The sequence below is a fragment of the Melanotaenia boesemani genome, chromosome 14 (assembly GCF_017639745.1).
Source record: "Melanotaenia boesemani isolate fMelBoe1 chromosome 14, fMelBoe1.pri, whole genome shotgun sequence".
Classification (NCBI taxonomy): domain Eukaryota; kingdom Metazoa; phylum Chordata; class Actinopteri; order Atheriniformes; family Melanotaeniidae; genus Melanotaenia; species Melanotaenia boesemani.
In genome coordinates this window covers 30089731-30110909 of record NC_055695.1, presented here as the reverse complement: position 1 = coordinate 30110909, position 21179 = coordinate 30089731, and the positions used below count along the sequence as shown (strand labels likewise).

Here is a 21179-nt window from a genome sequence, read left to right as displayed (position 1 = left end):
GCAGCTGTGAGGCGGAATTGGATTGTTGGATTGAAGTTGAATTTATATTTTTAATCTAAATTAAAAATTTAGTTTTTGTGGCCTATTTAAAACACAGTGACAAGGTTTTGTAACAATACAAAGTGCATATGAGTGCTACACTTTACACATGCATTACACACAACCACGCATCATGCAAACAACACGCACAGAATAAAGATAAATAATGTGATGTTAAAATGCTCATAAATTGATTAAAATGAACAGCATTAACAAGAAATTAATACACACAATAATTTTAAATCAACACAAATAATTAAAAACTATTAAATACTCTGCAGCGATTGCACACGAGGTAAATATTGTTGTTTAAGGCACACATTGCTGTGGGGAGAAAGCTGTGCTTACGCCTGTTTGTCCAGGCTTTTAATGCTTTATAACTCCTCCTGGAGGGTAGCAGGCTGAATCATCAGTTACTTTAAATTTTTAGTCAGCAGTGGGATGTGTTGAGCAGCCAACATGCATTCATGGTACAAACATGGTACGAATTTTAAAAAAAAAACTAAGTAAACAGCTATATGATGCAAAAGTGATGATGTGTGAACCTCACTGTACATACAGATGCTACCATTTAGAATTACCTTTCCCAGTCAAAGATCAGTCAGTTTCCAGATACTTCTAGTTATTGCGCTTGGGAGGCATCAGCTGGGAACACACACATGGAGCAGCTGGATGTCATAAATAGCAATATTTAACATTTTCTAGGTTGTTTTTGATTACAAAAATTAATTATTCTCCTGTCCCTGCTGTATGTAGTGCTTAGCTTGGCCCTCAGACTGAAGTCTTTGCTGTTTCTACAGATTAAAAATGCTCTTAGTGCGCATAAGTTGTCTACAAAACTCCACTTTTAAAAAATAAAGAGCAGTGAATTTGTTAACCAGAAGAATCTGTGGGACTGAGTTTAGTTTTAATTAAAAGTAGCTGAAATCTCAACGATGCCTAGCTAATATGTGATAATTACATTCATGTTTTGACACTTACAGATCTTCTGTCATGGTTTTTGTCATGTCCATGGATTATGCAGTTTACATGTGCAGAATTTCCATTTGTCATTTCTCTGATCTGTGATAGGCAACCAAGACCAAAAAGCCCATGATGGTGTCTGTGTTACTGATGGATGGGCGCTCCATTAACCTCCCTGTCGACTCAGCATCTACATCCAAAGAGATCTGCCAAATCGTCTCCAACAAAGTCAAACTAGAAGACACTTTTGGCTTTTCTCTCTACGTCGCCATGTATGAAAAGGTATGCAATGGTTCGGACATGCAGATGATGAGCTGCGTCTGTGATTTTGACCAATCAGCACATTTCAGCTCAGAAACTAAAGCTTGAAATTGTGGATCTGTGCTGAAGGTGTGGGCTCTGGGCAGCAGTCAGGAGCACGTCATGGATGCCATCTCCCAGTGTGAGCAGGAAGTGAAGAGGAAGGGAGGCCAGGAGCAGCACGCCCCGTGGCGTCTTTTCTTCCGGAAGGAGGTCTTCACCCCCTGGCACGACTGCAAAGACAAAGTCAGCACAGACCTCATCTACAAGCAGATCATCCACGGCCTAAAGTTTGGAGAGTACCAGAGCAAAAAGGTGGGTTCATGATCCTAAGAAAGCCTCCCATAAAATCCCAGCCTCACAGCTGATATCTGCTCCCTGCGTTTCACCGTCACAGGAGGATGACATGGTTCAGCTCGCTGCTAAACATTTGTACATCCAGCATGGCTCTGACAGCCGTCCAGAAAATGTGAGAGAAGCCGTTCAGGATTGCATCAGCAACGCACTGCTGGAGGCCAAGTCAGAAGCCAAATGGATTCAGATGATCAGCACTGCTCACGCTCAGGTCAGTACAGCTTATCTGAAGGACAGCATCAAGAAAAAGCTCTTATAAGGCTTTGAGTGAATTAAATGTTCCTTATCTGCATCTATACAAGGGCCAGTTTCTGACTTCGAGACAAAAAGCAGACTCAGTGAAGGCAGAGTTTGTCAACTTTGCCAGGGAGAAGTGGCCCATGTTCTTCTCCAGGTTCTTCAAGGTTGCCAAACAATCAGGTGGGTGTCTGGTTATGGTGCAGTGAAGCCATACAGCAAAAAAACTACAACCATAAACCTTCCAAGATTTGATGGACGGTCTCTGAGACATTTATCTGAACAGGAATTTCAGGGTAGAACAAACTGTTGTTTTTACTGGAATTTATTTTATAGGGTGTCTTGGGATTTAGAAATGTTCAAAGTGAGCAGACTTGACTGTGTCCGTCTGTTTTGTAGAAAAAGGTAGATGCAAATATCTCCACTGTTTTGCAGTAGCTTTGCAGACCAGTTTGATGGTTAGACAACCACCAAGCTTTTTCACCAACACAAAACACGTACAGTACTTTACTTACCAAATTATAAACTGGAAGACTAGGCTCAAAGAGAGTGATTGAGATTTTCCCAGTTTTCCTCATTGCTGCCTTGTTTTACAGTAAATACGATGGTTCCCTCTCAGGTTTGAACATGCTGATAGTGGAAAATGTGGAGTCAGATCTGAGTGAGTTTGGCTTTCTCTGTGTCATATTATGTCTAAGCTGCAGGTTTGTAAGGTGAAAGCGCACGGCACTGTTCGTGGAAACACGACACCACCATGATAGAGTGATAGAGATAGTAGTTTGTATTCGGTATAAGAAAAGCAAAATAAAAAGACATGAGAAACTTGAAAGGGTGTAGATGGAAGCTAGAGCCTACCCATTACAAATATGAAAACACATGAGTAAGTTTAAATAAAGGGGGAAAAAAAATCAACAACAAAAGTAAACACATCATTCATGATAAAAGCAACTTATAAATAAACTCCATTAATATCCACAAGATCTTTAGGATTTCATTTGTCATGATAATTATGAATTTATTTCTATACTTTAAAAAAAAGTATATATATATATATATATATAGAGAGAGAGAGAGAGAGAGCTTAATTTTAGGTGGTCAAAGCAACAGTTCCCAGTGTTTCTTCTAGGTTTTTGGCATTGCAGACTGTGGGATGAGTTCCACAGTTTGACACCAGTCATTAATATGCAATGAATCTCTGTGTTTGTCCAGGCATGTCAAACTGGTCCAGCAAAGGGCCGTGTGGCTGCAGGTTTTTGTTCCAGCCAGCCAAGAGCACACAGTTTGACCAATCAGCTGTCTGAAGACTGAGATCAGTTGATTGAATCAGTCAAATCTGGTGTGCTGCTGCTTGGTTGGAACAAAACCTGCAGCCACACGGCCCTTTGCTGGACCAGTTTGACATGCCTGGTCCAGACCTTGGGTTTTTTTTAAACATATTTATCCAGCATCTATCCAACATCTTTTTTATCCATCTTTTTAAACGGCTTCTACATACAGAGTGGTAATTGGTTATTATTTGCTCTGTACATAATTTAAATTGTGTTGATTAAGGAGTGGCATTGCTCTCTTAAGGGACATGCAACTCCCACAGATTTGCATCTTTGTGGTGAACAATTAGTAGTGCAACAAAATAATCAACCCAAACAGCTGTAGCATCTTTTTCCTCGAGCTTAGTTCTTAGTTTATGCAGCACAAGATTAGGTTAATTGTGACATTAGAGTCAAAGACAGCCAAACATTTAATTTACTAACTATACATTCAAGTCTCGATGCTAAAATAATTTGTCAGTCTCTTTGTTGATAACTATGTTTGCCATCAACCTGAATTTGTCTAGTTTCCATTAATGTTTCCAGGTCCTCCACTGCCAAAAAACAAGTTTATTGTGGCTGTAAACTGGACTGGTATCACATTCCTGGATGAGAGGGAGAAGAGGCTGCTGGAACTCTCTTTCCCAGAAGTCACTGCAGTCAACACCATAAAGTAAATGTGCTACTTACTGGTCCAGGATAATCAGAGGGAAAGTTTAGTTTACTGGAGAAGCTTTGATCCCTCATGTTGTTTACTGTAACTCAGGGAGGGTAAAGCATCTGGCCTGGCTGTGAGTCTGCTGACACTGAAAGGAGACTTCACCCTGAGTGGATCCACTGCTGCGGACATGTCTGAGCTGATCACCATGTTCCTCAGTGGGCTGACGGAGCGATCTGTGTACGCTATGGCTCTGAGGGAAGTCAGCAGTCAAGGTCTCGATCAAAGCTGAGCAGCTCATTTAAGATTTATTCCTGCTGACTGTCAGTTCACTGAACTCTTTGTTGCCTTTTACTCCTTTCCAGAAGACCCCACAATCCTCAGCTTCAAAAAAGGAGAGCTCATTATACTTATCAAAGATAATGAGTTCTCTCAGCAGCGCGGCTGGCTAAATGGTCAAAATGACAGCACCAAGAAAACTGGAGCTGTCCCGATTGATGCCATCTCAATACTGCCAATGCTCAGCAAACCCACCAATGAGCTCATGGTATGGACTTATAAATATCACATCTTTTTTAGCTGAGATTTGTCACCTGGCTCTGTTGAGTAATAAATGTGTTTCCTTCATTTCAGAGCCTCTTTAACCTGTCACCCAACCAGAGGAAGAACTTCATACAGGCTAACCAGAAGGAAATGGGAACAGTGGAGAGGCTGGCTCCTGCTACGCTGAAAGAGTTCTCTCTCGAGTATTTCAGGTTAGATGTTGCCTCATTTTACTGCTCCCTGCAGGGGAGTGTGTGTATGGAGGGTCAGGGGAGTATTTCTAACAGCAGTAATATTCCTTGATCCTACAGGCAGCCCACGAAGGATGTGAACCGTCAGGTGATTTCTAGGAATGCCACACCTGAGAAGCTGTGGGCCCACTCCAGAGAGCCAATCAGACAGCCGCTCCTCAAGAAGCTGATGGGCAACTCGGAGATCAGCCACAAAGCCTGCCAGGCCTTCACTGATATCCTCTACACTTTAGAAAGGCCACTAACTACTGTTTCTGTGTGTCAGTAACCAGAAGTGTTCCTGGTGTAACTAGCTAAAGCAGGAACTATCTGAAACGGGTTGGTTTTTCTGTCTATGACCACATTTAAGCATTTCATAAGTATTACAACTACCATATCGCACCATACCGTAAGCTATCATACTGCAGCATAACCTACTGTACCGTAGCATACCATACCATACCGCACCGTACTGTAGCATACCATACCGCATCGTACTGTAGCAAAACCTACCGCACAGTACCGTAGCATACCATACCATACCACACCGTACCATACCCTACCATACTGTAGCGTACCATACCATATGATACCGTACTATAGCATAACCTACCGTACTGTAGCGTAGCATACCAAACCATACCATATGCTACCGTACTGTAGCATATAGTACCATACCACACTGTACAATAGCATACCATACCATATGCTACCGTACTGTAGCATATCGTACCATACTGTAGCGTAGCATAACCTACCATACCATATTCTACCATACTGTAGCATAACCTGCTGTACTATAGCATACCATACCATACCTCACTGTACCATACCCTGCCATACTTTAGCATACCGCACCGTACTGTAGCATACCATACCATACCGTACCGTACCAACTTTATTTATAAAACACATTAAAAAACAGCCAAATGTGATGTGCAATAAAAGAGTATCACTTAGAATTAAAGGAAAGGTGTACAAGACTAGTAGTAAGGCCAGCGATGTAATATGGTTTAGAGACAGTAGCACTAAAGAATAGACAGGAGGCAGATCTTGAGGTTGCAGAGACTAAAATGTTGAGGTTCTCTTGAGGAGTGACGAGGATGGATAGGATCAGGAATGAGTGCATCAGAGGGACAGCACATGTTAGATGTTTTGGAGAAAAAGCCAGAGAGACCAGACTGAGATGGGTTGGACATGTACTAAAGAGGGATAGCGAATATATTGGTAGAAGGATGCTGAGGCTGGGACTGCCAGGCAGGAGGTCTAGAGGAAGACCAAAGAGGAGATTTATGGATGTTGTGGGGGAAGAGGATGCAGAGGATAGAAATAGATGGAAACAGATGATTCGCTGTGGTGACCCCTAAAGGGAAAAGCCGTAAGGAACAGAAGATTAAAAAACAACCACATCTGAAACAAATTGCTGCACATAACTAAACACTTAAAACTAGGGCTGGCTTTAAAAAATCAATTTATCGATTTGAATCGATTAAAATTTAATAAATCCAATATCGATTAATAAAGCTGAAATAAATTTTTTTATATGTAGTCTTTTCTGGTAACGTGACTGTATTCTCTGACTTACTGCGACTCTGTGCGATCTTAGCATATATATATATATATATGCATATATATATATATATATATATATATATAGGGATAATGCCCGACGAGGTGGCTTCGCGTCGGACGGTTCACGCCTCTGCGTCGTCCATTAATTTATGATAATGGGCACCTCGTTACCTCGTATTAATGCGTTAATGTTGTTTTTTTAATAGTAAAATCGTAATTTTTTCACAAGAAGCGGCTGAATGGACTATTTCTTGTGACGAGTTGCCAAGGTAACAGGCTCTGACACAGAACCTGCAGCTCGGTGGGCAGTTACGTGACACAAACATTTCAGAGGATGGGTGCAGCTCTTACAGCTTGTGTGTGTCCATGGGATGATGCGACATGTTATTTCAAACAGTCAAAGTCCACAGATAGTTTCCTACATCGTTAAATAAGCCTGCAGGCTGCTTTAACAGCAACTCCCCGTCACAGACGTGATCTCCAGGGGCAACTCTTAACCGGCTCTGACACAGAACCTGCAGATTGGTCGGCCGCAGCTGTTATATTAGACCAGATCAGTGGAGAGAAGGGAGATGATTGCTTAAGGTTGTGTTACATGACACAAAGTGTCATTTCAGAGGGCGGGTGCAGCTCCTACAGCTTATGTGTGTCCAAACAGTCAAAGTCCACAGATCGTTTCCAGCATCGTTCTTTTTTTTTTTTTTTTTTTTTTTTAACCTGTCTTGTCCAGCATTGTTGCAAACAGAATGATTGTCTGGCTGCTGTCTGGTGCTGGGCAATTTTACTCTATCAAGCAGGGATTTATACTACATGTATAAAGTCCCTCTTGATGAAAAACTTTATTAAATCAGACTCTTAATGCTGGACTCGACCGGAGGGGACAGAGAGAGAGAAAAGAAAGTAGAGAGAAGAGGGAGGGGAGAGAGAGGGACAGAAAGGGTGTGGGGAGTGCGGGTGGGGACTTGAAACATCATACAGAAGACCATGTAATCCATACTACTTACAACATATATAGCTACGATCATCCTAGCCAGTAGGTCATTACACAACTAGTTGATAATAGTAACAATAATAATAATAAGAGTAAGAGTAATAATAATAATAAGAACAGAAATAATTAAAAAAAGAAACAAAATATGATAATAGATATAAGTGAAACTGCTGTATTCAAGAACACGCGCAGAGAAACCTGTGTGGATGTGTTGGAGAACTCGGCCACACGGCGACGCAAAGACTGTGTGGAGATGTTCAGGAAGGAGTGACCATGCAGAGTGATCATGCAGATGCCACCTCACTTGAACAGAGGCCAGAGTCAGGCCAGCGGTCCCGAGACCCAGGCCACCAGCCCCCCCGCAGGCAACAGATCCCGACCGGTCCACAGAGACGACCACTCGCCCGCCCAGGAAGGCAGCAGCAGGAGACCCCAGCAGGAGCCGCCCCGCGGACCCAGGGCACCGGCCCCGGCGGGCCGAGGCCAGCAGTCCCCGACCCCCCCGGGCACCGGCCGCCCGGGACAGACGGGGCAGAGGGCCCGGGCCCAGGAGAGCAGGGACACTCCCACCCCCCACAGGCCGAGGGCCAGCACGCCACCCGGGGGGACCCGGCCCGCCCAGATGGCCACCACCAGAGGCCAGCCCCACACCCCAGCGCCCAGCCGCACACCCCGAGAACCAGTCCTGCCCCCCCCCAGACCAACACACACACACACAAACACACACACTCTCCTTCCACTCCTCCATTTATCCTCCCACGCATACACCATTCAACCCTCACATACTCTGTCCTCCCACACACACACACCATCCTTCCACCATCCATCCTTCCACACACACACCATCCTTCCTCCCACACACTCACCATCCTTCCACCATACACTCTCCCACACCTATCCCATCCTCCCACACACACATCATCCCTCCACCACTCATCCTCCCACACATACACCATCCTCCCTCTCACACACCATTCATCCACCTTCACACCTCCCATACACACACACACACCTTCCTTCCACTACCCATCCTCCCACACATACATCATTCTCCTACACCAAACATCCACCTTCACGTACCCCATCCTCCCACACACACACACCACCCCTCCATCACCCACTCTCCCAAACATACACCACTCCCCCACACACACACCATCCTCCCTCCCATACACCATCCATCCTCCCGCACACACACCATCCTTCCACCATCCATCCTCCCACACACTCCCCCATCCCTGCACCATACATTCTCCCACACATACCCCATCCTCCCACACATACATCATCCCTCCACCATTCATCCTCCCACACCCACACCACCCCCCCTCCCACACACCACGCATCCACCTCCACACACCCCACCCTCCCACACACCATCCCCCCACACCCACACCACTCTCCCACCCACACACCCCCCCCCCCCCAACACACACACACACAAACACCATCCCCCCACCACCGTCCTCCCGCCACCCCACGCCACGGGGGGACAGCCCCAGCCAGGAGGCGAGGAGACACGAGCCAGGCCCCCAACCACCCACCCCGCCCCCGCCCCCCACTCCCCACCCCCAAAACAGCACCTTCCCCCCAGGGCCAGCAGCCAAAACCCCCCGGGACAGCCCGCCTACGCCCCGGGCCATCCATGGAGACAGGGGCGCTTGAAGACCCCATCCCCCCTCCCTCCCCCACTAGTGATGGAATATATTATGTGCTGTTTGCAATTAAAAAAAGAGGGTTAAAATTGGGGGGCAGTAACTGCATTGAGGAGGGGGTGGGGCCACCTGAGCAGTCCCACCCACCTGACCTCGCATGTTCCACCCCCCAAAACGTGTTTGTATGTTGCAAATGTTATTTGTGCTCAGTGACTAAGTGGAATTAAAAGCTGGGAGGCATGCTGCCGCTCGGCGAAGCAACAGGGCCACTATGATGACCCCCCTGCCCCGCCCAGCGCAACAAGCACACCTCCCACAGCCCTACCTGTGTATGTAGTGAAGAGTGGGGGAGGGGAGGGGTCAGGAGATGTAGGTCCAGAGGGGAGTAAGCCTCTCCCCTGGAAGACGACCCGCCAGTGGCTTAGGGCGCCCCCGTCCCCCGCCGGCCCCGAAGGGCGTCACAGGCCCGGAGCAGGCACCCCAACCCAGGCACGCCACGAACCCCCCCAGGGGCCAGCCACCAGCCCAAGGGGCCACTTTCCAGCATCGTTCAGTAAGCCTGCAGGGTGCTCTGATCTGGCGTCTGCTGCCTGGCATCTGAGTTTCTGTTGCCACGGTTACCAACCACCGTTTAGTCAGCGCAATAATTTACAACAATAAGTCTATTTGACTTCTTTCATAGGTGTCCATTATCACTTTTTAAATGGTCACCTTCCAGCCAATCAGAATGGAGTATTCACCCGGACCATGGTTTATATATATATATATATATATATATATATATATATATATATATATATATATATATATATATATATATACAAGCTGAATATTTACGGCCTTGTAGGAATTTGAGTATTATTACGGATTAAAATTGAGCCATTATTATCTGTAGGTTTTATTGACATTAACACGTTTTGTTGTTGTTGTTGTTGTTTAGTTTTGTGTGTGTGTGTGTGTGTGTGTGTGTGTGTTTTGTTTTGTTTTTTCCCCATCACAGCGTTTCTGGGCCTGAATCTGAAAAGTTTTATAAATAAAAATTAGCCAATGTGAAAGCTTGTGTACATAGAGGGACGGCCATTTAGCTGTAGTGTTTAAGTACAGTGATGTGTGTGATTTCCACAGCCAGCACTGGATCTAGTTTCTTAAGATACTGACTAAGCACATTAAAAATAAAAGATCACCATTATCCAGCAGAGGTAAAAGAAAAAAATAGCTGATGTCAAATATTCTCTTGTTTTGAAAGAGAAATTGGATTTATTCTTAAAAAAAAAAACAACCTTACTTTTAGCTTGGATATGAGGTTTTCAGTGTGTGTCTTAAATACCTAAATAGGATGAAACTAGTTCCAGTTTAATCCCCTGAGCCGTTAAAAGCTTAAGAAGATAAAATGACTGCCTTTTACCTTTTGAAAACAAAATATATTTTGATTTTGTTGCGTTTAGCACCAGCTTAAGTTGGGTTAAGTGAATCTGAATAACATTAAAGGCAGACTGGAGGTATTCAATGGTTTTGAATATTGAAGAGGATGAACCATAAATAACTGTATCATGTGTGTAAAAATGATAGCATTCAGGTTCAGACAGAGATTATTCATATATATGGAAAAAAACAATGTTACCTGGACAATCTTAGAAAATAATATGAACACTGCTTTCGACATGGAGAGAAAAGTGAAGGCTCCTGCATGGTCTGCTAGATCAAACTGAAATTTTTGATCAACCAAAAGCTCATCTGTGAGCTGAACAGATGAATTTTGGTTCATCAAGTAAACCAAATTCTCTTTCTTAGCTACCTCATCTCAGTTCTGCCATCATTAGATAAAAATAGTAACTCAAGCTTTTCCTTGAAACATGCTTGTCATCAATGTTTCCTTGACTGTTGCGCACCGATCCTGAAGTATATGGGAGATTATCCCACCAGGCAGATGCAGAGTGCGCTTGACCTCACCAACCAGATTTTTGGCCCTGCCACTGAAAATGAGGCGCTGAGGGATGAGATCTACTGTCAGGTCATGAAGCAGATGACCAGCAATAACAACAGGTAGTCCTGTTATTTCTCTTATTGTAACCTGCCACTAAAAGGCTATTTTATTTGCCTTTGTATGTGCATCCAAACACCTGAGTATTGACATATTGGTAATCCTCTTCTTAAAAGGATTATTACTCTTTTAACTGATCAAATAAACTGGACAAAAATAGGACATTTAGGCTCTTTTTTCAGTGTGTAAATCTATGTTTTAATGCAAGAATAGTTGGGGGACAAAGATCACATCTTCTTGAATGCATTGTGTTTTTCCTGCAGGTTCAGCATAGAGCAGGGCTGGCAGTTGCTGTGGCTCTGCTGTGGTCTGTTTCCTCCCAGCCAATCTCTTCTAAAGCATGCTCAGCGATTTCTGGAATCACGTCGCAGAGAGCCCCTCGCCTCCGACTGTCTGCAGCGGCTGCAAAGCTCTCTGAGGTTTGACCTATAAGTTGTGCTGCATGACTTTTCCCAAATGCACAGAAACATTTAGATGCAAGACACAAATACATGCTAGTGTGTTGGGAGCTTTTTAAAATAGCATAGCACTTGCATCACTCTGACCCTGGGTTTGCAGCTTTACACAATATGACACTGTGCTGTGGTGAGAAGAGGAAATGGCATATTTTAGTGTCATAGTGTCATATTTTCTTTCTGGTAGCTGGTGAACTAAGTTGTAGAGGTTCTCATTTTATGTCTGAGAGCAAGTTGGGCAGTGTGAGGCTAAACTTGCTTGCAGCAATAAATGCATTCACAGCAGAAGCTCTTAATGCGAAACTGTTGCACCAGCTTCACAGCAGGGTAACCACCCACACTCTTCATATGCTCCCTTTACTCTCTTCAAAACCACTGATAAACTGAACAAATAAGAAAAAAATGCAGAAGCAGAGTGGACTTACTCCACTCTTGTTGCTTATATAGAAGTTTGTTTTCACATTTTTTTATCATGACAACCTAAAAACCCTAAAAAAGTGGAAAATGATAGATATATTGCTGCATCTTTCAGAATGGTTTGTAAATCATGCTACCACGTTCTGGATGTTGGCCGCCACCTGGGAGTTGGAGGATTCAGGTTGCGGCCATTGGCGGACTGGTTGCAAACCGGCTGCTACCGCTTTCAGAATGGTTAATTAATGTTGCTACCGCTCGGAAGAATGGTGACTTCTGTGGTGATTTATAGATATAAACAGGTATTCAAAACAACGAACCATGGAAAACTTTATCACCCTAAAGAAACACATTGAGCTGCTATTGGCTCAAGTGCGGTTGTTGTGGCTGCTCCCTGTCAATGCATATTTCACTTTGATAGCGGCTGCTACTGAACAATCTGCTGATGGTGTGCTATGATGGTTCACCAGTCAAAGGTGCCAAAGGCCCACTCGATGCCCGCAGTAGGCTTTTGTGACCGTTAAAATAATATTATTTCTATTTGTGTCTGTATTTAGAAATTAGTCCATCTCAGGTTTTCTAATTTTTTTTATTTATTCATAATTTCCTCCCATTATTAGGGCACACATTTGGCTGCAGTAGCCAGGATCTGGTGGGTGAGTGTAGATGACCTGCAGCAGTCCTCTCTTGCCCCGTACAACACCTCCTGTAGAAAGACAGAAACTGAGCGCTTTTCAGCAGCTCAATCTTTCTTCAAGTCCTCAGTCCGTCAATGACCATGACCTGAATCCTCCAACTCCAAAGTGGATGCAAACATTCTGAACGTGACAGCATGTTTTATAAACCATTTTGCAGCCATGTGACTCTACCATTTTCCAAGCTGTTGCAACATTTTTAGCCATTCTGAAAGCGGTAGCAGCCAGTGTGACTGAATCTAGAAGCTGTGAGATTCAAATCCTGCTTTCTGATGGCTGAAATTCATCAGATATTGTTCCTTCTGTGTTTATAATCAAGGCAGCTTCACAGCCTCAAATTCATCCTGCTGACGTTTTACCTTTTAGTTAGTAAATCCTGAACATTTCATCCTTCTTTGTCATAAAAATTTTATTACATTAATATTTAAGATATGATTTACAAGAAATATGTGTAAAGAGAAAACTGCTGCTTAAAGCTGTTTTTTTGTTTAGTGTTTGTAAAGCAAAAGTTTCTTTATTTAGCATTGCCTTTAAAGGAAAAGGATATTTTGTACGTAATAATGCAATTAATCGTGATTAATCACAAAAAGTTCTTGAGATTTATTGCAGTTAAAAATTTTAATTGTTGCTCAGTACTTATACATACATATACATACACATATATACATACATACCCACATATGTTCATCTCTACATACACCTAACCATATACGTATAAACTAAATAAGACTAGAAGACGTCAGATTTTCGTAACTTTCCATACCATTTCTAAATATCCTATTCTACGACTCCTTCTATAATTTCCCTGGCATCTGCTTGTTCTATAAACAGGTTAAATAATTCCCTGATTTGATCATATAATATCATATTATTCTTTCATTTATATGTTATTGTTTCCATTCATTTGCATTGAACCATTAGTTTTATCCATGTGCCAGTATTGGGGGGATCCAAAGCTCCTAGTTTGCTCGAGTATAGTCCCAGATGAAGACTGGTTTGGTACCAATGCATCAAGATCAGTTTAGGATCCAAAAGAAAGTTAATTGACAAAATTGTTCTGATTTTATTGAGCACCGCTTTTCATCTATTTTCTACATTCCCAAACACAATGTATTACAAATAGACATATTATTATTGTATTCATTTAGTTTGACGGGGTAATGTATGTTTGCATTAGCTAGTTATGTTGTAACGGTTTTAACCTAGTGTTAGTAGTTAGTCTCTGAGATTTTATATTATTAAAATTTAAACCGTTCTTCCATCTTGCCTGGTTGAAAAAGATGATTAATGGCTTATTGATCTTCACATATTCTATTACTTCATGCCAAACATTTATCATATTAAAAACTACAGGATGATGAGTATGTTTCCTTAAATATTTATACTCAGCCAAATAAATATATTTTTTTGTACCTTTATTTAACCAGGAGGAACCTCAGTGAGATTAAAAAGCTCTTTTTGTTCTGGCCAGCAATATAAAAGCAATGGTGGTAAAACAGATCCTCATTCTATACTTGTCCATGCTGTTTTTTTTTCTTTCAAAAAATATAAAAAAAAGCACATTATTCTTCTTATTTGTGTTGCTCAGTAGTACCATTGAAGGTTTTGGCATTTTAAGCCCCCTGCATCAAATAGTAGGTACAACAAGGATAAGCGGACTCTCTGACTTCTCTTGTTCAAGGCTTTCAGTAGAAGTTAAGAAGCTAAGTAGCAGCTAGATGCTGCTGATCAAATGCACTTGATCTATTGATCATCAGCATCTGTGAGCAAATCTATAAAGGCAGATGTTTTGGCAACGTTTATTTGTATTAAAGGTGGATTTTGTAACGTTCGTCAGTAAATATTTCTCCACAATGGGGCAGAGTTTTACTAGATGAGGTTTCTGTTTATTTCTGATTAATTAATTTTTTTAAAAGTGGTGATTGTACTGCTGACACTGTGAGCTGGTCACCGTAATACAGTTCAGCTCAATTCAGCTTTATTTTTACAGGACTTATTTAAAAGTAATTTTAAGGCAGCTTACAGACATAATCAGGACAATCTCAGTGATAATACAAACCTATTGATAAAAAATGGTTTAATTAAGGAAAACCAACGGATTGTATTGAATCTTCTCTTCAATTCAGTCCTCCGCCCTGAATATAGTTATCTTTACAGTTTAAATCCTACAGTTATATACGTGTAGTACACATATGAGCAACCATGCCATTTTACATATGAGTCCTGTCTTATCAGTGTCCTTGTTGACCCGTGACTGTTATTCAGTGGTAACTCACACATACCAGACATTGGAGGCTTTGTGCCTCATCATATGTCAACACACAAGCCAACATCGAGGAGTCAGCTGAGAAACGTTAGAGCTGCAACATAAACTCATTCACAACTCTGAGGCAAGGCACGTTTATTCATATAGCACATTTCATACATAATATACATACATGAGCTTTACATAACTGGAAGAAGATGCAAGCAGTGAAACAATTCAAATCACATTAACACATAATTAAAAAAAGTCTAATAATCACAATAAAATATATAAAATCATAAAATAATTCAAATAAAATGATTAAAAGTAAACAGCAGTCTAGATAAGTTAACAGATACACTGCAGATCTGATTCACAGCTGCATGAGAAAAAAATGTTTTTAACATTTGGTGTTTAGTCCGGATTCTGGTCTAGATTCTGGTCCAGATTCTGGTCTGGACTAGTCCTATTCCTTGAATCTAAGAGCTCTGCTAGGTTTCTATTCTCTGAACATTCCACAGATGTAATCTGTGTCTAAACAGTTGTGTGATTTGTAGACTATCCATATGGTTTTAAAATCTATTCTGTGACTGGAAACCAGTGTAACTATGTTAAAACTGGTGTGTTGTGTTTAAATCCCGTAGCTCTTGTTACAACTCTAGCAGCAGCATCTGGATGAGCTGCAGATGTTTTCAGGCAGTCCTGTTAATCCAGCCTACTGGAGCTGAATGCATGGATGAGTTTCTTCTGGTCTTTCTGGGAGACGAAATCTTTAACTTTTGATGTTTTTGAGTTAGTAAAAAACTGCCTTGATGACAGTCATGTCTTTGAACACACCAAGGTTATGAACTTGTTCTGTGACTATAAGAGCCCATGTTTAAATATAATGGTACCAACAATATAAACTGTTATTTTAGCAGGAGAAATGTTGCAGGTTCTGCATGAGATTTCAGTCCTGCACCACCCAAAATATGTCAACGACCTTTGGATTTTGTCTTTGATGCTGAACACATTTTTCTTTGTGAGAAAAGTTGTAGGTGATTGATTCCTTCAAGTTATTGATGTTGAAGGTGGGGCAATTGAATCATGGGTGTGTACTTAGTTTTTCTACCCACTGCTTTTACATTTTGTTTTAGTTTTTCTTTAATGGAAAATGAAATATGTGGAAAAAATGTACTTGGTTTTAAATGCAGATGTGGACAGGCAGGAAGTGAGTTCATAGAATATCTAATATCAATATAAGAACTTTTTACAAGCAGTGAACCATTTAACCATCAGTTTAAATGAAGTACAGCATAAAGGAAACTAAATGCAATGTGGCTAATCTGCTGATCTGTTCCAGGATGGAGCCCAGGAAGCTCCCACCACACCAGGTGGAGGTAGACGCCATCCAACAGAACAGCACCCAGATCTTCCACAAAATCCACTTCCCCAACGACACAGACGAGGTACGAACATGGACTTATTTTACCTGTAAAGTCAAAAGAAAAGAACAGAAAAAGCTCATCAGTATTCTTTCACTTTTTCTGATCACTTCTTTCCTGTTTTTCCAGGTATTTGAGGTGGCAACCAGCACCAGGATCAAGGATCTCATCCAGAATATTTCCAAGAAGCTTAACCTGACTTCAGCAGACGGCTTCAACATTTTTGTCAAAACACATGACAAGGTGTCATTTTTTAGTACCTCTTCAGTAACCTTTTTATGATTAAAAAAAAAAAAAAAACTTACTAATCTTAGTTTTTTATTTCCAGGTTCTCAGTTTAAATGAAACAGACTACTTCTTTGACAGCTTGAGACAAATCACTGACTGGTCCAAGAAATCCAAGGGGCTCAAAGATGGTAACAGCACATCGTGTGATTATAGCGACAGCTGGAAGTTTGAGGCTTGTCTATATTTACCAGTGTGTGTGTGTGTGTGTGTGTTCTGAAGGTGGACCAGCCAACATAACCTACCTTGTGTTCTTCATGAGGAAGTTGTGGTTTAACGTGATCCCTGGCAGAGACATAGAGGCTGATCTTATCTTCCATTTCCCTCAGGTACATTTAAATATGCACTTATCATTTTACAGACATGTATGTTTTTTGTTGGGTTTTTTTTTTCTTTCTTTTTTTCTCCACTGAAACAAAAACAAATATTTCCATTCATGTACTACTACCTGGCATGCAGGTGAGATCATGTCAGTAGTGGCCGTTCCACTGATTGTGATCTACAAACAGACTGGTTATTTATCAACCTGCTTGGATTAATGGTCAAACCTGAGCCCAGATCTGTTGAAAGCATCTGAAATAACAACCTCATTTACCTCTCTATGTTGCAGGAGTTACCAAAATACCTGAGAGGCTATCATGTTTGTACTAAAGAGGAAATAGTCAACATTGCAGCTCTGCTGTTCAGGGTCAAGGTTGGCACTGACAAGAACCAGTTGGTCATGATTCCCAAGATGCTGAAGGAGCTGGTGCCCGCAGACCAACTGAAAGCCATGTCCGAAAACGAGTGGAAAAAGGTACGAGGGCTGGAAGGATGATGCTGGCAGTACTGTGTAGTTCTTCATTTAAATGCATTTCATAAGAACACCTAAGCGAATCACACAAATATCCAGACTTTTCACCATCCTCTCTGAAGATTTAATCCTATAGAACACACTGATGGTCACCATCTTAGTTTTAGCATTATAATGTTAACACAGAAATAGAGTTCTTCCTGAAAGGACGTTAGAATATTTTTTATATAGAATCTCTGCTTGTTGCACAAAATTCTATATTTGGTTGATCTGAGAGGCATCAGAGGAGTTAGGACATGAAGGGGTTACTAGGTCTGCAGCAGTATTAAGGAAGATTTGTGTCCTTCAACTTCCACATGACGTCTGAAGTTTCCCTGCAGAAATATAACTCACAGTGGTGTTCTGTGTTATGACTCATTATTATGTTGAGATACTAAAATATCGACCCCACAGATGAACCAAAGAAAGGGTCAGGGCATCGCAGTCAGTGGGTTTCTTCCCCTGGTTATACACTGCCTGGCCAAAAGAAGGTCACACACTCTAATATTTGGTTGGACCGCCTTTAGGTTTGATTCCATTCCATTCCTCATTGTTTCCATGAGCTTCTGCAATGTCATAAGATTTATTTCCATCCAGTGTTGCATTAATTTATCTCCAAGATCTTGTATTGATGATGGGAGAGTCCAACCATTGTGCAAAGCCTTCTCCAATACATCCCAAAGATTCTAAACAGGGTTCAGGTCTGGTGAAAATGATGTCTCCTGTTCCCTGAACCACTCTCTCACAGTCTGAGTGCCGAATCCTGGCATTGTCATCTTGGAATATAACCATGCCATCAGGGAAGATGGAATAACCTGCTCATTCAGTATATTCAGGTATTTGAATATACAACTCACCTCATTCTTTGGACACATAATGTTGCTGAACCTAGACCTGAACCGAGACCTGAACCTGGACCTGACCAACTGCAGCAACACCAGATTATAGATTGTCCCCACAGGCTTGTACAGTAGCACTAGGCATGATGGCTGCATCATTTCATCTGTCTCTTCTTACCTTGTTGCTCCATCACCCTGGAGCAGGGTAAATCTGGACTCATCAGACCACATGACCTTCTTCCTTTGCTCCCATCGTTATGCTCCTATAGCAAACTGAAGCCTTTTTCTCTGGTTAGCCTCACTGATTTGTGGTTTTCTTGTGGCTACACAGCTGTTCAGTTCTATTCCCCTGAGTTGCCTTTACAATGTTCATGTGGAAATGTTCTTACTTTCACTATTAAACACAGCCCTGAGTTCTACTGGTGTTTTTATTCCATCTGATTTCACCAAACATCTAAGTGATCACTGATCACCATCATTAATAATTTTTTTCCTGGAAGACAACGGTTCCCCACTTTCCTTCCAGTTTTTAATAGTTTTAGACAGTTTTTAACCCAGTTTTAGTCATTTCTGCATCTCCTTAGATGTTTTCTCTGCTTGATGGCAATGATTTGACCCTTCTTAAACAGACTAACATCTTTTCCGCGACCACGGGATGCATCTTTCCACTTGGTTGTTTAAGAAGTGAGAAACTGCTCATTGCATCAGTTGGACTTAAATAACTCGATGCAGCTGAATGATGATCACCCTGCAGTAATTATCCAATAAGTGTTGCTTGGTTAAATCCAGGTGATCACTTTTTTTCCTTTTTCTTTTTGGCCAGGCAGTGTATGGTGGCTCACAGTATCTTTCAACATCTGCCTTAATTTGATTTAGAGTCCACCTGTTTTTATAAAAAGTTTTACACGTTAGTATGTTATAAAAACTCATCCTGTCATGATCAGGTTTCAAAATTAGGGAAATACAGTCTGTTATAAATGAGAACTCATGACACATTACACTGTGTCATTATTTATTTAACAAAAGCTGAGCTCAAAATGCAGAAGCATAAACACTCCATGATTCAGCAGCTTGTAGAACCTTTAGAACCTTTAGCAGCAACAACTTCCAGTAAAAAGGTTCAGTATGTTATCAGTCTCTCACATCATTGGTCTGCTCATCTTTAGTTCACTGTGGGTTTTGGCTCTTTAAAGGTCCCATCACACTAGCACTAAAGACAGGAGGCAGATCTTGAGGTTGCAGAGACTAAAATGTTGAGGTTCTCTTGAGGAGTGACGAGGATGGATAGGATCAGGAATGAGTGCATCAGAGGTACAGCACATGTTAGATGTTTTGGAGATAAAGCCATAACTTGTGTTTGTGCTAATGTTATTCAGATTTATGCCACATATTTATGGCAAACCAGGCAACTGATCTGTGTAAGAAGTTGTGAACCATAGTGAGGCTCTACAGCACAGAGAAAATATAGAATATCATATAGACTCATCTTTTGAAATGCATGTACTGTATGAACAATAGTACCATTATAGATCCCCCTCTCAGTGGCAGTGGGAACATACCCTGAAGGCTTGGGGGGCCTGAAAGAAAATCACTGACCTCATTAAAAGCAGTGCAGACGTTTTGCAAAACAAGTGCTGTGTGGTGACATGAGATGTGTGTTTTTACATTTTCAGAATATTGTCGCCACTTTTAACAAACAAGCTGGTTTGACTGCTGATGAAGCAAAAGTGACATTTTTGAAAGCGGTTCACCACTGGCCGACGTTTGGCTGTGCCTTCTTCGAGGTGAAGGTAAGCCCTGATGTCAATGAAGCACAAATGGAGCTTTTTCTCTTATCTATCATCAGTTTCAGTGAATGAGTGGTTTATCTTTTTGTCTTGACTCTTCTAGTCTGTTGCAGCTGCTGTTGCAGCAGAAGGCAATCAGCCACAACTACCCTGCTCATTTACTTGTCTAAATTTCTTTCCAGCAAACATCAGAGCCAGATTTTCCCGATATCGTACGAATAGCCATCAGCAAGCAAGGACTTACGATCATCCACCCTAAAACTAAGGTTGAATATAACATTTTAATGACAATATTTAAGTCAACTTCGTCGTCTTACATGTCACCATTAACATTTTTATTTCTTTTCAAAGGCGGTTCTGGCTAATCACCCTTTCAACCGCATTGCTAATTGGTGCAGTGGAAGCACCTACTTTCACATGACTGTAGGCAGCTTAGTGAAGGGAACCAAATTCCTGTGTGAAACATCACTGGTAAGCTGTAACTAAACAAATGTTAAATGATCTGAGAGCTAAAGTGTGTTATTCACCATTCCTGTTCTTCACCTTTGTCTGCTTTTAAAAGGGCTACAAGATGGACGATCTTATAACCTCATATGTCAACATGTACCTAAGAGAGGGGAGGGCAGTGCAAACCAGGAGCCATCGCTTCAACATGTGAAGTCAGCAACACATCAGCAACACAGGAAGTCAGGTTTATTTGCGCTGAGGGAAAAAAGACATTGATTTTTCAGTTTTTATTTAAAACCACTTCTGTTGAAACATTTCCAAGTAGCCAAGTGAGGAGAAAGTAATCAGTTATTTTACACATTTACTTAAAAACTTAAACTGTTCTTAATGAGCCATTAATTCTGTTCAAAAATGCGTTTTCCTTTCCAGAAGCAAAACTCATCCAAGATGACTGAATGTAAAACACCTTTATGTTGTTTTTTATATGTGTGAGTGAATCAGCTTTATTAATGAGCATTTTAAATAAGGAGCAATCTTGTAAACCCTGTAGTTCAAGCCGACATGTATTTAGTCAGGATTTCATGCATAACAATCCTCTCATAGCAGTTTTGTCATCTTGCAGGTTTATAGTAACTTTTACTTGTGACGACTGGAATCAGCATTTGTTTAATGTTAGCATGAAGCGACACATCATTAGCTTTGTGCTTATAAAGTTAAACGGCTCATAAATGCATAGAATTAAATTGAATTTTACTGTTGTTCTGCCACCTTTTTTTTTTCTGTAGGACTCAAATTGTATGGCTCCACTCTGTACTGCCAAACTTTGCTACATGTCTGTTTTCCCTATAAAAAGATGTTAAATTCAA

The 21179-nt window shown here is 41.5% G+C and overlaps 1 protein-coding gene across 1 annotated transcript in view; it reads left to right on the top strand.

Annotated features, from left to right (window-relative positions):
* LOC121653386 (unconventional myosin-VIIa) overlaps positions 1–21179 on the top strand; it is a 38013-nt gene extending 16834 nt beyond the window's left edge. The window contains exons 29-48 of the mRNA XM_042006841.1: positions 1111–1284; positions 1393–1617; positions 1700–1867; positions 1959–2076; positions 3747–3873; positions 3967–4133; positions 4224–4405; positions 4492–4613; positions 4713–4867; positions 10739–10892; positions 11154–11309; positions 16042–16147; positions 16253–16366; positions 16452–16539; positions 16631–16737; positions 17019–17204; positions 19753–19869; positions 20049–20132; positions 20218–20337; positions 20429–21179. Of these exons, the coding sequence (XP_041862775.1) occupies positions 1111–1284; positions 1393–1617; positions 1700–1867; positions 1959–2076; positions 3747–3873; positions 3967–4133; positions 4224–4405; positions 4492–4613; positions 4713–4867; positions 10739–10892; positions 11154–11309; positions 16042–16147; positions 16253–16366; positions 16452–16539; positions 16631–16737; positions 17019–17204; positions 19753–19869; positions 20049–20132; positions 20218–20337; positions 20429–20524 (2766 nt within the window). The 3' untranslated portion in view covers positions 20525–21179. The remainder of the gene's footprint in view (positions 1–1110; positions 1285–1392; positions 1618–1699; positions 1868–1958; positions 2077–3746; positions 3874–3966; positions 4134–4223; positions 4406–4491; positions 4614–4712; positions 4868–10738; positions 10893–11153; positions 11310–16041; positions 16148–16252; positions 16367–16451; positions 16540–16630; positions 16738–17018; positions 17205–19752; positions 19870–20048; positions 20133–20217; positions 20338–20428) is intronic.